At 34.7% G+C, this 15,501-nt stretch overlaps 1 protein-coding gene across 5 annotated transcripts in view; it reads right to left on the reverse strand.

Annotated features, from left to right (window-relative positions):
• The window catches only part of EFCAB7 (EF-hand calcium binding domain 7), a 50,627-nt gene that overhangs the window by 16,959 nt on the left and 18,167 nt on the right, over positions 1 to 15,501 (reverse strand). For all 5 annotated transcript variants that reach the window (XM_029228694.1, XM_029228697.1, XM_029228696.1 and 2 more), the window contains exons 7-11: positions 10,965 to 11,106; positions 6,874 to 6,983; positions 4,396 to 4,553; positions 3,389 to 3,522; positions 915 to 1,063 (exon numbers count right to left, since the gene is read on the reverse strand). In XM_029228694.1, the coding sequence (XP_029084527.1) occupies positions 915 to 1,063; positions 3,389 to 3,522; positions 4,396 to 4,553; positions 6,874 to 6,983; positions 10,965 to 11,106 (693 nt within the window). The remainder of the gene's footprint in view (positions 1 to 914; positions 1,064 to 3,388; positions 3,523 to 4,395; positions 4,554 to 6,873; positions 6,984 to 10,964; positions 11,107 to 15,501) is intronic.

Below are 15,501 nucleotides of genomic sequence, written 5' to 3' on the forward strand. Positions count from 1 at the left end.
TTCACTAAATGTTAGGTTAAAGTAGGATGTAAAAAGTTACTGGAACTATTCACCTCTTATTAATAGAAATGGCAAAAAAAATTACAGAGAACTTCTCAGAAAACAAATTTATGAGGAATGTTAAATGATGTCAAAACTAGGAACTAAACCAAAGACTCAATACACCCAAAACTTAAAATTTGTTGGTGGTAGTGTTACGCTCCGAGGTTGATTTATTTATAGAAAGGACAGATATTATTTTTAATTTATAAACAAATGTATTGTTATCTAATTGTGTGGTCTAAAACTATTAAATCCTTTATTCTAAACTTTATTAAAGGACACAAAAAGATACAATTTAAGAAATAGGCCTGTTTTATTATTCCTCTGGTTTATTGTGAGTCTTATTCAACTTTTATACCTTATCATGTTAATAAATAATAATAATGATAGCTAATACATACACAGTGCTTTCTATGAGCCAAGTGCTGTTCCAAGTGTTTTACAAATATTAACCCAAGGAGTACCTCTGTAAAAAGATCAGAATTCCAGTTCTCATCCAGACATATTCTCCTTATTATATGAAAGCCTTTATTCTATTAGGACAAAGAGTCTCTGAATAGAAATGAAATTTTAGCAACTCAAATAGCCATCGCCAACTAAGAAATATAATTTTTTATATTACCAATCTTTTTCCTGCACATCATATGCTCAAACTCCTGTTGTTCCTGAATTACTTAAATGTTGGCAGTAACTAAATTTCAGGTAAGAACTTGTATAAACTAGCAGAAACATACTGTTGTACCCAGGATTCACTCACGTATTGAAGTTCAAGGATTTTAGAGCCCAATTCAAAAGTCCTGTGTCAGGAAAATGCTCATGGGGTAAAATATTATGTACATTAAACCCACTGAAAAACTTCAAGATTGTTTTACCTCTGTCAGTTCCAGAGCTTTATTGTAGCCCATTGAGTGCAGAGTTACCCAAAGGTCACGAGGATCTCCTTCTCCATCATTGGCTTCCATTAGATTCAGATTCATAAAGCCCTGTCTTGTTAGTTCATTCTTCTTTGTATCGAAGTTCTCTGTCAAAACAACCAGAAGTTTCTTTCTTATATAATTTAAAAATTCATACACTTACTAAAATGTCTATTATATATTAGTATTCACAAATGTTTATTTTAAAGGAAGCCTTAGGAATCTGTGAGCACTACAAAAGTGAAATAAGAATGACTCAAAACATGTTTGAGACATACTGTTCTAATTTTCCACAATAAGCACTGTCACAGTGCATGATTTAGTTTTTCAACAAGATCTGAAGTCAAAAATAGTACAAATATATTCCAAAATCAGAGGAAACTTTAATTTTTCTGGGTAAATTCCAACCTGCCTGCTTATCTAAAGTATATACTGACATATATTTCAAAAATTAGTATATGTGCTGCCAAATCCAGCACTGTATTTCAAAAATTAAAATGCTTCTTATATACTTGCCACTTAAACCCAAATGAATTTGATGTAATACCCCCCAAACTACTGGTGTTTCAAAAGGGAAATGTGGATGGTGCCAGGTTTAAGGAGACTGCTATATTCTTAACTGTTTTAATTTTAACTGAATTGTCCACTGGTCCCTAAAAAACTGTTAGATAATGGGGAACACTTTGGAGTCCACGAATGTCCCAGACAAATCTAAGTACCCATTTTAACATTGTTTATAAGCATAAATTCATGAAGAAATATCTAGATATATATAATTCCTGAATGTTTCTATAATATAGACAATAAACAGCTACTCATTTTAGATTACATTCTGTTAATTGTCCTACAACAAAGAAAGATCTTATTTTCCAACTCCCATCTGTAATATACCCAAGGAAAATGGGTACTCTTATTTGAGATATCTCTTTTGTACACATTACTGTGAGAAAAGAGGCAGAGACATAACTGCTTAAAACTGGTTGACTGATTAATAGTTTAAAATGTTTAGAGTTTGGAAAGTGACTCATAACTTTTATAAGGAAAAGAAGTAAATGTAGATTAAATTAGATCATAGAAAGACATGGTGGCCACTAAAATGGAAGCTGGAGCTACTAAGTAGAAAAGCAAGATAAAAAAATTAATATTTGATATATAATACAAAGAAATTATTACTTTCAAGAAAAATGTACCTAGATACTATGCTATAGAGACTATCAATAATCTACTTTTAAAACTTAAAATGATGAATTCTCCATTAAGTTTTTAAAGTTTATTAATACCCAACTTCAAGACTTACATTAAAGCTACAGTAATCAAGACAGTGTGGTACTGGTGACAGATGAGACAAACAGATCAGTGGAATAGAGAACTCAGAAAATACTCATACAAATATATTCAACTGATATATGACAAGGGAACAAAGAGTATCAAAATATTATATCATTAAAGTTACAGGATGATCACATCCTCCTAAAAAGAATACTCTATTATGTGTGTTATCAATCTTGTTAATTGAAATTTACTATTATAAATCAATATACATTTCTTGTTACTGATTACAGCATATAAACTGTCAGTTAAAAAGAGATGTATTTTTAAAAACCTTTATATTAATAATATTTCTACCTTACTTGCTGTTTAGATAAACAGACTTATCAGACTCCTCTCTGGCTCACTGACTGCCAAGCTTAGACCATTTCAAGAACCAGAGGATTAGGACACATCACTACCCCAGTGACAGCAACACGTGAGTTAATCTCTCTCCTGACTGCATTCTAGCCTCCTCAACTTCTTGTTCTGTGATCTATAGTTGGCTGTGGCTTTCTGGCTTTCCCCTTTGACCTTTTAGTCCTTGGCTTAAATATACAAGCTCTAGCCTCTTCCCAGACTCCTCGCAAGTGACAACTGACTTCGCCTCGCTCTCAGTATTTTTCTTTGCCTATCTTACCATTTTTGGCTTTTATACGTCCATCGATGGACTTTCTTAATTCAACTCAAATACAAAAAACAAAAGAATTCTTAAGATATATAAACGACTTCCTGGAAACCTCTTAATTTTTAGTAAAACTCTAGCCTATTAGCTCTTTGCTGCCCTCTCCTGGGCGCAGTTTGGGTCTCTCAACCACTTCAGTTCCTTTGCTATCAGAGGTAAGACAAACTTTTTTACATTCTAAGCTCCAAAGAACATAGAAATTATGATTAATTAATTCACATTTTCTTTTAACTTGAGTACTACACCAACTACCAATTTAAGGAAAATAAATGTTTAATTTTTTATGGTCTACAAACAATGCTACTACTACTTTTAAACTGTCCCAATTGCTATAATATTCCATGGAGAAATTTGACATTTCACTTCTTAAGGATGAAAGGGTGTATGTATATATATATATATGTTTTACATAACCATTAAGAAAAAGAAAAGTGCTTACCTCTGCAGACAGCCCAAGCATCTTCATCACATTTCTCACCACTTGTTCTCAGTTCAAAAAAATTATATTCTTCAAGGCTGAGAAGACCATTTCCATCTAAATCAATCACTTCAAATATATCTGATAAAGTTGACCTAAAATTACAAAAAATAGCAAATTATTTGTCTCTAAGGCAACTAGACTGAAAAAGGTTTCTATGAGGATAACTTTCAAAAGGAAGTAATATAAAGGCATTAAACAATATTTGTAATGATCTTATCTACGAAACAGAAACAGATTCACAGACACAGAGAACAGACTTATGGTTGTCAAGGGGGAGGGAGAGTGGGGGAGGGTTGGATTGGGAGTTTGGGACTAGCAGATGCGAACTATTATATATAGAATGGATAAACAACAAGGTCCTATTGTATAGCACAGGGAACTATATTCAATATCCTATAATAAACCATAATGCAAAAGAATAAAATAAAAAACAATATTTGTGAATGATAAAATTAATGTATCCAAATATATATGTTACTCAGTCTAGTATTACATGACATAAACAAGTTTCCAAAGCAACCCCAGCATGTCAACATGTAGTAGGAACTCAAAGAGAAGTTCCCTTCTTCTTTTCTCCTTTGTCCATCTACTTTCTTCTTCCTCTCTACCTGCAGCCAGATCTTACTGTGTACATGTATGGTATGGGAGAACTACCCTATTTGGATTTCATATTTGATAGCTATCTAAGTCAATAGTGCAACTAGCAGGACCTATTTCTAGTGGATGAGAAATCAGTAGATACGCAACTAAAGTTGACTTGCCAAATGTATGGAACCCAGAAATGAATGGCAATCCCAGACCTATGAGTAGAAGGTCACTTTCAGATGCCTAGTGTATGCGTTGAGCTATTGATTAGAATGTGGGGTTGGGATTTGCAGCTAGCCAAAGGAAAGGATGGAAGACAGGCTACTGATATATATCCAGTCTAGATGTTATAGCTCTTAACTTTAATAAACAAAACTTACCTAAATTCCTTTGTGAGAAATAATTCCCCTGTTTCATCTCTATATACAAGTTGGGCTTCTTCTGTTATTGGTTTTATTTCTTTCTTTAGCCTGCAGCCAGTTGTGGAAGGAATTAACCAGTAAATTCCAGGTCCTAGTTCACCAGTCCACCCAAACACCTTTTCCAAAAGAATTTTAAAAACAAACAAACAAACAACCACCATGAGTCTTAATGACTTTTAATCTTTCTTATGAAAGGGAAGCATTAGAAACAGTTTCTTTTTATACCAATATTCACCAATTCTATTATGGTTCTATCAATGTTTTATAGGCTTCAAAATCTTTTTGTTAACGGTAAGGCTAATAATATTAGATGTAGTACTTTATATATTTTAAAAACAAATGCCTAAAGCTGTAATAGGTTAGAAGTTATATAACTTCTAAATCTTCCCAATAATCTTCAAAGATGTTTTTTATGCAAATATTTCAACAGGAAGCAAAGAGAAAAATCTTAGAGGAATTTTTCTGGGTTATAGTTGCCTAATTTGATTCAAATATAAACATATGATTTGTAATTCAGATTGCTATGACACAACATAAAAATTAAATATATTTTAAAAGAGTTCACTATTTGTATGAATTAGCCATATTTGTAAAAATACAATTATGTGGACAAAAGCACTGGAATTTTACTACTATTTATGTAATATGGACTATAAAACAAGAAGGCAGAGTCCCAGATAAACCTACCTTATACAAAATTCTTTTCCATCACAGGATATTTATAATGAGTGCCAAGACATTTGTATAGGAAAACATTTTATTCTCCTGTTCTATAAGAAAAAGCAAAATGGCACCCCTCTATGAACCTTCTAGGTGCTTTCTGGAGCCCAATGGCTTCCTATAAAACCTAGGGATTGTCTCTGTCAAATATATTAAACCTAAGCATTTCCTAGTCGTGTATAATATCCAAGCAAGTAGCCAATTGCCCTTCAGCACAGAATAACCCTAGGGAATTCTGTCTGGTATTGTGTCTAAAACTCCTTTCCAATCCCAGGTTTATTTTAGGTCATCCTGGGGACTCATATACAAAACAAAGTTGCTCATCCAAATTCTGGGTTCGGCCCTATTTCTACCCTCACAAGTCAGAGGAACCATAATCATCCTAAAGTGACCATGTCCTATTTTGATAAAAGAAGCAATCCAATAAAAGTGAGGGCCATTTTGAAAACTAAAGATTGACCAAACCCATCTTTTGGAAATCATAATCTTTTAGATTGGCCAGATGTTGACTGATATCCAGGAATGAAAAGCAGTTCTTGCTGTTTCCTAATATATGTTATCCCTTGAACCTCCCTTATCTCTACATATAAACTTGAACTGCCACAGTGGTTGGCAAATGGAAAGTCTTTCATGGGCACAAAACTCTTCTTAAAGAAAATAATTGTGAAACTAAAACTAAAAGTCCTTTGTAAATATGACATATTAAAGATAAACAGAGGCCTATAGGAAAGAGGTAAATAGAAACTCATTCAAATTTTATTATAGGCTTGCTATGTACTAAATTTTTATACATGTAATCTCATAAGAAAGTAATTTTAAGCAAAACAAAGTGGGAAAGCTATTGTTTTAGACAATGTTTTATCTTGAATTTAACTTTGTAGTCAGTTTTGAAGAAGAGTTTAATCAAAACATTAACTGCTGTCATTTTATTTGTTTCTTGCCTATAACTATTCTTGTCTGTTGGAAGCCAACAATAAAGACTTTTATATAACATTCCATCAGGGAAATGTTTGTCTGTCGTTGGGCCTATATAAAGATTAAATATGATATTGCAGTAAGCCCTTGAATAGTATTATTCCTGTTATTGTGTAGCAGATATATTTTGTAGTCCTCATAAAACAAATAGCCACATTTATGTATCTGCCTCACATATTTGGCCTCTGAGTAAATATATAATTAGAAAAGATCAGAACAACCCCATGGGCAACATATAAAATCATTTGAAAGCATTTCTTCAGATCAATCTATTTTTGGACCCTATGAGTCAAGCCTGAGGATAGTAATCTTGAAGTTTTTCTTTTTTGCAATAGTAGTATAAGTAAGACAAACATCTAGAGGAACTTTTTCAAAGCCTTGAATTGCTTGTATTTAGGGGAAAAAAATCCACTGGCATCGATCATTTTTATTGAGTATAACAAAAAAATATTCACATGTGGGGTATCAGGGCATTAGAAAAGAGGAAAGTGAAGTACAATGTCACACTTATAAGTTATGAAGCCAAAATGGCCAATCAATCCTCAATTTTTAAATCTCAGCAAATAAGAAAAAGTCCTTCACAATTAATAAAACATATGTAATATGAATAGTGATTACTGTATATACCTTAATTGGAAGGGAAGATAAAAAGTTTAAAAATATATAGAAAAATGACTATTTTCCTCAAACTTGAGGTCATACTATATTTTTAACTAAACATTAGAAAATAAATATGTATACCTCTCTATTTCGTAGTTCAGTAAAACACATGAGCTGTAGATTTGCTTGACTCTCATTTTCCTTAAGAATATACAAGGCAGTATCAACTGATAACCAAGGGGATGGTTTTCCTATAAACAAAAAAACCCAAACATCTTAAAATAAGCAATCACTACTTGCTCTTTCCTATTTAAAAAAGTAGTGGTTTCTTTCCCATTCGGATTTCTTTTTTAGAAATACACATCCATTTTTATAAACATCATAGCATTTGCAATAAGGCATATACCTATACACAATGAAATTGTTAGAAACATTCTCTATATACACACTTTCTAAAAATCATAACTTTTCTTAAACTCATCAGAAAGCTAAGGTTGCAAGGCAACCATGTAGGCTGAAATCCAAGGACAAACAAACCCTTTCAAGAAGAGAGAAGATGCAAGCACTGGCTTACCTGTAAAGGAGCATAGGAGGAAGAGATGTTAGACATCATCTATATGCTGTTAACTCCAAAATTTGTATCTCCTGCTAGGACCTTTCCTCTGAACATTAGACCCATATACCCAACTGCCTATTTGACATTTCCACTTGGATTTCTATGTCTAAAACTGGCTTTCCCAAACATCTGAAAAAAAAAAAACTGTCCATCTATACTCTTTTCTATCTCAGATAAGAGTAACTCATTCCTTCCAGTTGCTAAAACCCCAAATCCTGGAATCATCTTTAACTTTTCCCTTCTCTCACGTATCATAACGAAGCCTCAGGAAATGCTATGGTTTGACCTTCAAAATATATCCAGAATCTCTACTTCTTATACCCTCTACACCCCAGTTCAAAGCAACACCAGTCCCCTCTTAGAATTCTGCAATAGAGTCCTAGCTGGACCCCTTGCTTTCTGTACCTTCAATCTGCTTTCAATACAGCAACCTGACTGCTCTTGTTAAAATATGTCAGATTATGTTCCATCTCTATTTAAAAATCCTCTAATGCAGTTGAAAGTTGGAAGAATGTTGCTTCCACCCTAACAATGAGAAAAAATGCATGAAATACAAAATTATAACATTTCTTGAACCTGTCAGAGCTGAGGTCACAGGACAACCAAGCAGCCTGAAATCCAAGGAAAGACAGACCCCTCCAAGGAGAGATGAGATGCAAGCAGTGGCTTATTGGTGGTGGCGCACAGGAGAACGAGATGTCAGGTGTATAAGTGGAAGAAAAGAGAGAGCAGAAGAGATAAAGATGGAAAATTATCTAAAAGTAATGAGACAACAAGCCATAAATCTAAGAAACTCAGAGAGCCGTTAGTAGGATAAATACCAAAAAGATAAACACAAATGAACAACCAACCAAAAAACAAAAAACCTCCCCAAAACTCAAAAACAGCATCAACAACAACAACAAAAAACCCCCAAAACACCAAGACACATATTCAAACTACTGAAAACCAAAGATGAAGGGAAAATCTTGATGGCAGCCTCCTAAGGGTTCCTCTTTTCTCTCAGACTAAAAGTCCAAGTTCTCATTATGGCAAAAAACAAAACAAAACTCTACCTGATTTTTGTCCTTGTTTCTCCCTGTCTTCAGCCCCTACACTCTCTCCTTACTTACTTCAGTATACCAACTCTAGCCACCTTGTTGTTCTTCTAACACCAAGCACACTCTCACCTCAGAGCCTCTGAACAGAGGATTCTCTCTACCTGTCACTCCCTCCACTCTTCACCCATCCCCTTCCACCAGCCCTACATCCACAAAACTTACTCCTTTGCCTCCTGTGGAAGACAGCAAAAATGGCCATCCCTCTCTGTATCCACAAGCCCTTGCAATGTAACTCTGTAGCTCTTCCATCAAGATATCAAATCTATTTCTCCACCTTGTAAATCTGTACTTGCCTTTTGACTTGCTGTGCACAACAGAATGTAACACAAGTAATGTGCTGGTTCTGAGCCCAGGCCTATGGTGCTTCTGCTTTCTCTCTTAGAGTCCTGTTATACCATAAGAACAAGTCCAGGCTAACTTACTAGAGGGTAAGAGACTATAAAAGGCTGAATCAAGTTGTCTCAGCTGAAACCCATACAAAGGCAAGGGCCCAGCCAAGATCAGTTAAAGCCAGCCACCAGCTAACCTGCAGCTGATCAAAGGTGCACGAGTAAGCCCTATAGAGAAAAGCCAAGCCCAGCTCAGACCAAAAGAACTGCTCATAAGCAAACAAACGTTTAATTGTTTTAAGCCACTGAGTTTTGGGGTAGTTTGTTACACAGCAGTTGATAATTAATACACCTCTTTCAAAGTCTGCTCAAATGTCAACCTCTAATGAAGCATACACTAATACTCCCTTTCAATGGCAACTCATATTCCCTCGTATTCACAATGCCCCTTTTCCTCTACGTTTTTCCCATAGCACTTATCACCTTCTACCACACCATGTCATTTACTATTTATTATGGGTTTTTTTTTGTTTGTTTGTTTTGTTTTTTTGCGGTAGGCGGGCCTCTCACTGTTGTGGCCTCTCCCGTTGCAGAGCACAGGCTCCAGAAACACAGGCTCAGCGGCCATGGCTCACGGGCCCAGCCGCTCCGCGGCATGTGGGATCTTCCCGGACCGGGGCACGAACCCATGTCCCCTGCATCGGCAGGCGGACTCTCAACCACTGTGCCACCAGGGAATCCCCTACTATTTATTATGTTTATTATTTATTGTTTATTTCCTCCACTAGAATGTAAGTTCATAAGGGCAGGGATTTTGTAATTTTTGTACTCTGATGTATCTGTATCTTAAGCACCTAAAATGATACTTGGTTTATAAGGTCTTCAATAAATATTTGATAAATAAATGAAAAAAATCTTCTTCATAAGAATACAGAGAATAAACAACTACATTGAATTTGCAGACCTATCTTGATACTTTTATCTGAAAAATGACTATTGTAATTGTCATTTAGAAGTATCAATTACCAGGGCTTCCCTGGTGGCGCAGTGGTTAAGAATCCCCCTGCCAATGCAGGGGACATGGGTTCGAGCTCTGGTCCGGGAAGATCCCACATGCAGCAGAGCGATTAAGCCTGGGTGCCACAACTACTGAGTCTGTGCTCTAGAGCCCATGAGCCACAACTACTGAGCCCACGTGCCATATCTACTGAAGCCCGCGCACCTACAGCCTGTGCTCGGCAACAAGAGAAGCCACCGCAATGAGAAGTCCACGCACCTCAACGAAGAGTAGCTCCCGCTCGCCACAACTAGAAAAAGCCTGCGTGCAGCAACAAAGACCCAATGCAGCCAAAAATAAATAAATTTATAAAAAAATTAAAATAAAAAAAATTAAAAGTATCATTTACCAAATGTTGTAAGTGTCCTACAATATATACAGTGAAAACTTTCAGAATCTCTACTTTAGGAGGGAAAAGTAATGTAAGTGGGGAAGAATCCTCTAGTAAGTAGATGTTTATATGTAAACATAATAAAAGAAAAATAAAGATTGATACTTAGAACAATAACATTAAAAGGATATCTAGGGAAAGCACCCATATAGCCATTTTTCACTAATTAAAAATTATGTAATAACCACTGTAGACACTAGGAAATTATTAATTTTTATCTAGCATTGATGTATAGAAAAAGAATATTACCAGGGATATGAAAATTATTAATAAGGATTGTCTAAGTCATATGACATGGCACTTTGAAGGTATTCAAAAATACCTGCAGTTCATATTTGTCCCAAATTATGCTCCTATAGAAGTTGTCTCATGCATATTAATTTAAAAAATTGATAAATGGAAAAAGCTAAAGACTTATTAGCAGATAAAAAGTTAATTCTATGTCAAAAGGAAACCAGGTAACATTTTGTTCTCATTTTTTTTTTTTTTGTTCTCATTTTTAAATAAATTAAAAGAAAAATACTTTAAACATGTCCAAAACAATTTACTTTTCTTCGCATAATATGACAACACAGTCAATGTACAAACGACTTTCTTTAAGTGTATTGCAATATGTAACCACATGTTTCTTAGGCAGATCATTTTCTTCACTAACTAGAACCATCAAATACTTACATAAGTATTTTCAAAGTGGGCATAAATTGATATTTTTAAAAAATTACAGAAAATTTAAACTTGCCTTCAGCTTGACTCAGGTTTAATGGCTTAATTGTTAGATAAACCAGGGATCTCTGAGCTATTTGCATCCTATATTGATGACTAACGATTTCACCATCTTCTTCTAAGAAAAAGCAACCTTTTGATTGTACACGTTGCCACTCCTGAAATGAAGGAAAACTTTTTTCAAACAATATTTATTACAAGTTTCCAGCATGCAGAGCAATGAGAAAAAACCTAGGGAACATATAAAAGAAATGTCAACTAGAGCCAGTGCCCTCCAGGGATTTGCAACATCATTAAGAGGCAGCATTTAGATAACAAAAAGTTAGGAAAAGATATAATGGAGAGGAGAAATATGAAAAATACAGTTAATGAGAGCTGGAAAAGTACTGAAACAAAGTAATAAATGAACATGCTGCTGCAATAATCAGGGTGAGATTAGTGCTTAGAGCATACTAAAAATGAAGAAGTAAGGATTGTTAAAACTGATATGTTGAAAGAAAAAGTGAAAGGACTTTATATTTAAAAGATAAAGTATAATAAACCAGAATAATTGTTTCAAGTCTAGGTAACTAAAAGACTGAATTCATTTCACAGCTATAGCAAAATGCTGATAAATACCAGTTTTGAGAAAGACCTCTCTATAAAATTAGCTCTACTATCTCTTGGTCTCAAATTCCTTCTCCTAGTTCCAAACCAACATGCTTACATGTGATCTCATAACTAGAACTTCATAACAGGTTTTACTTGAAGATGGCACTTTCTGCAGAAAGTAAAGGATTCTTTGTTGAAGGTATGAGAAATTGTTCCATTACCATAGATGTGAGCAAAAATGCTTTCCACTTTATCATTAGTAGGCTTGCCTACCTATAAGACATATTTCTGTTCCACTCCTAATGGCTTCCAAAAATAGAATATTAATGAGGTTTTGAAGTGACTATATAAAGGATGATTTTGAAAAATTATCTGTTAGTATATTTAAATAATAAGCTCAAGGCTTTAATAATATTAAGGTAACAACTGAAAAGGCATGCATTAGCTATGTAACAATAATATCAAAAATATTATTAATCCTGGGACTTCCCTGGTGGCACAGTAATTAAGACTCCACTCTCCCAATGCAGGGCACTTGGGTTCGATCCCTGGCCAGGGAACTGGATCCCACATGCATGCTGCAACTAAGAGTTCATGTGCCACAACTAAGGAGCCCACGTGCCGCAACTAAGGAGCCAGTGAGCTGCAACTAAAAGGAGCCCACCTGCTGCAACTAAGACCTGGCACAACCAAATAAATAAATATTTTTTTAAAAAATATTATTAATCCATTTTAGAAGGATTTACTATGGCACTGAAGAGTCAAGAACAAACATTATTTACATTGATATTGATATCTTATTCACATTTTTAAAGGCTAAACTATCTTAACATATACTTACACACCACTTTTCTACTATGTAAATTATAATTACATTTATATTTTATATTATTTTACTGGTACCAAAATACATTTAAAATTAGAAATTTAAAAATAAGGAAAAAAAGTCCCCATAGTTCTACCACCCTAGTTTGATTCTTATGTAATCATTCCTAATACTGACTTTATATAAAAACCTATTTTTTTACATTCTAATTAATATTATTTTATGTCCTGCCTTTTTCATTTAATGTTATATCTGAAACATTGTGCTATTGAAAAGGAACAAAGTTGAAGAACTCACATTTCCTGATTTTACTACAAAGCTACATTAATCAACACAGTGTGATACTGGCATAAAGACAAACATATAGACCAATGGAACAGAAAAGATAAACCAGAAATAAACTCTCACAAATATGGTCAAATGATTTTCAACAAGGGTGCCAAGGCAATTCAAATTTCAACAAACGGGGCTGCGAAAACTGGATATCCCTGTGCAAAATAATCACTTTGGACCCTTACCTTATACCATAAACTAAAATTAACACAAAATGGATCTAAGACTTAAATGTAAGTACTAAAATTACAAAACTCTGAGAAGAAAACATAGGGCGAAAGCTTCATGACATTAGATTTGGCAATGATTTCTTGGATATGACACTCCAAAAGCATAGGCAACAAAAATATATAGATAAACTGAATTCATCAAAATTAAAAAACCCGGGCTTCCCTGGTGGCACAGTCATTAAAAGTCTGCCTGCCGATGCAGGGGACGCGGGTTTGTGCCCCGGTCTGGGAAGACCCCACATGCCGCGGAGCGGCTAGGCCCATGAGCCATGGCCGCTGAGCCTGCGCGTCCAGAGCCTGTGCTCCACAACGGGAGAGGCCACAACAGTGAAAGGCCCGCGTAGCGCAAAAAAAAAAAAAAAAATTAAAAAAAAATTAAAAAACCCTTTGTGCATCAAAGGACACTATCAACACAGTGAAAAGGCAACCCACATAGTGGGAGAAAATATCTGCAAATCATATATCTGAAATGGAGTATTATCCAGATTATACTAAAAACTCCTACAACTCAACAACAAGAAATCAAAAAAAAGAAACCAACTAAAAAATGGCCATAGGGCTTGAACAGATATTTCTCCGAAGAAGATACACAGATGGCCAATAAGCATATGAAAAGATGCTCAGCATTATCATTAGAGAAATGCAAATCAGAACCACAATGAGTTACCACCTCATACCCACTAGGATGGCTAATAAAAAAAAAAAACAGACAATAACAAGTGCTGACAAGGACGTGGAGAAATTGGAACACTTGTGCATTGCTCATAGGAATGTAAAGTGAAGAAGCCACTGTGGAAAAGGTTTGACAGTTCCTCCCCAAAAATTAAACATAGAATTACCATATGATCTAGCAATTCTACTTCTGGGTACATATCCAAAAGAACTGAAAGCAAAGACTCAAATATATAATATGTCCATTGACGAATGGATAAACAAAATATGGTATATACCTACAATGGGATATCATTCAGCTTTAAAAAGGAAAGAAATTCTGACACATGCTACACATGGGTGAACCTTGAGGACATATGCTAAGTGAAGTATGCCAAAACAAAAGCAAAAGGACAAATATTGTATGCTTTCACTGATATGAGATAGCTAGGATGGTTAAATTCAGAGACAGAAAGTAGAACGGCATTTGCCAGGAGCTGAGGGCAGGAGGAAATGAGGAGTTATTGTTTAATGGGTACAGTTTCAAGTGGAGATGATGAAAAAGTTCTGGAGATGGATGGTGGTAGTGGTCTTACAACAACACAAATGTATTTAAGGCCACAGACTCATACATTTAAAAATGGTTAAAATGGTAATTTTTATGTTATGTGTATTTTAGCACGATAAAAAAAATTTTGCTAAGCAATATTCAAATTTTCAATTTAACTGGTTCTTCTATTACCCATTGAGTTTGTATACCATTACTTACTTAACTATTTCTAAAGTGTTGGACATGTAGGTTATCAGTATAGATAATGCTAAAATGAATACTATTTTGTCTAAATGCTTTTCTTCTGATGAATATCCTTTGGAAGAATTTCTAAGCAAGAAGTATGTGGGGACTTCCCTGGTGGTGCAGTGGTTGGGAATCCGCCTGCCAATGCAGGGGACACGGGTTCAAGCCCTGGTCCGGGAAGATCCCACATGCCGTGGAGCAGCTAAGCCCGTGTGCCACAACTACTGAGCCTGCGCTCTGGAGCCCACGAGCCTCAGCTGCTGAGCCCATGTGCCACAACTACTGAGGCCCACATGCCTAGAGCCTGTGCTCCGCAACAGGAGAGACCAGCGCAATGAGAGGCCTGTGCACCCCAGGGAAAAGTAGCCCCCACTCACCACAACTAGAGGAAGTCCGTGTGCAGCAACGAAGACCCAACACAGCCAAAAATAAATAAAATAAAAATAAACAAACTTTTTAAAAAGTATGTGTATTTTTAAGGCTAATGACATATGTTCATACCGCTTTATAAAAGTGATGCAACTTTACAGTTGTGATAATTTGATAATTTGTTATTACCATAACTTGGTCAGTAGTGTTACCATTAAAAAATTGGTTAGTGATTGGGGATGCTTTCTTAAGCTAGGTGTGAGTACGTAAAATATTCATTATAGCATTCCATATATTTTTGTATATGGTATTGTTAATGATTTTTACAATAATTTATATTAATGTAATAAAATATAATAAATTAAAATGGTATTGTAATGATTTTTGCATTAATTTCCCTAATTACTAGCAAGGTTGAACATTTCCCCATGTGTTTATAATTTTGTCTCCTTCTGTGTGAACTGCCTATTTATCCCTTATTGTCATAGATCTATTGTGGACTTGGTATTTTTCTTACATATTTTAATAAGTTTTTTTGATTATTTTAGATATTAATCACCTTTGTAAACTTTGATGCATGTATTTTCTCTATTTCCTTTAATTTTAGTTTTGGTTATTTTTCAATTATGTAAGTTTTCCATTTTTATATTCATCTTTTCTTTGGAGATTTCTTCTTATACTGAATTTTAAGAAATTATCATTATTGCTAAACTATTACTCAAGCTTTTAGTCAGTCATTAGTCACATGCACTGTCAC

The sequence above is a fragment of the Monodon monoceros genome, unplaced genomic scaffold, assembly GCF_005190385.1.
Source record: "Monodon monoceros isolate NGI ecotype Baffin Bay Population unplaced genomic scaffold, NGI_Narwhal_1 Super_Scaffold_18, whole genome shotgun sequence".
NCBI lineage: Eukaryota > Metazoa > Chordata > Mammalia > Artiodactyla > Monodontidae > Monodon > Monodon monoceros.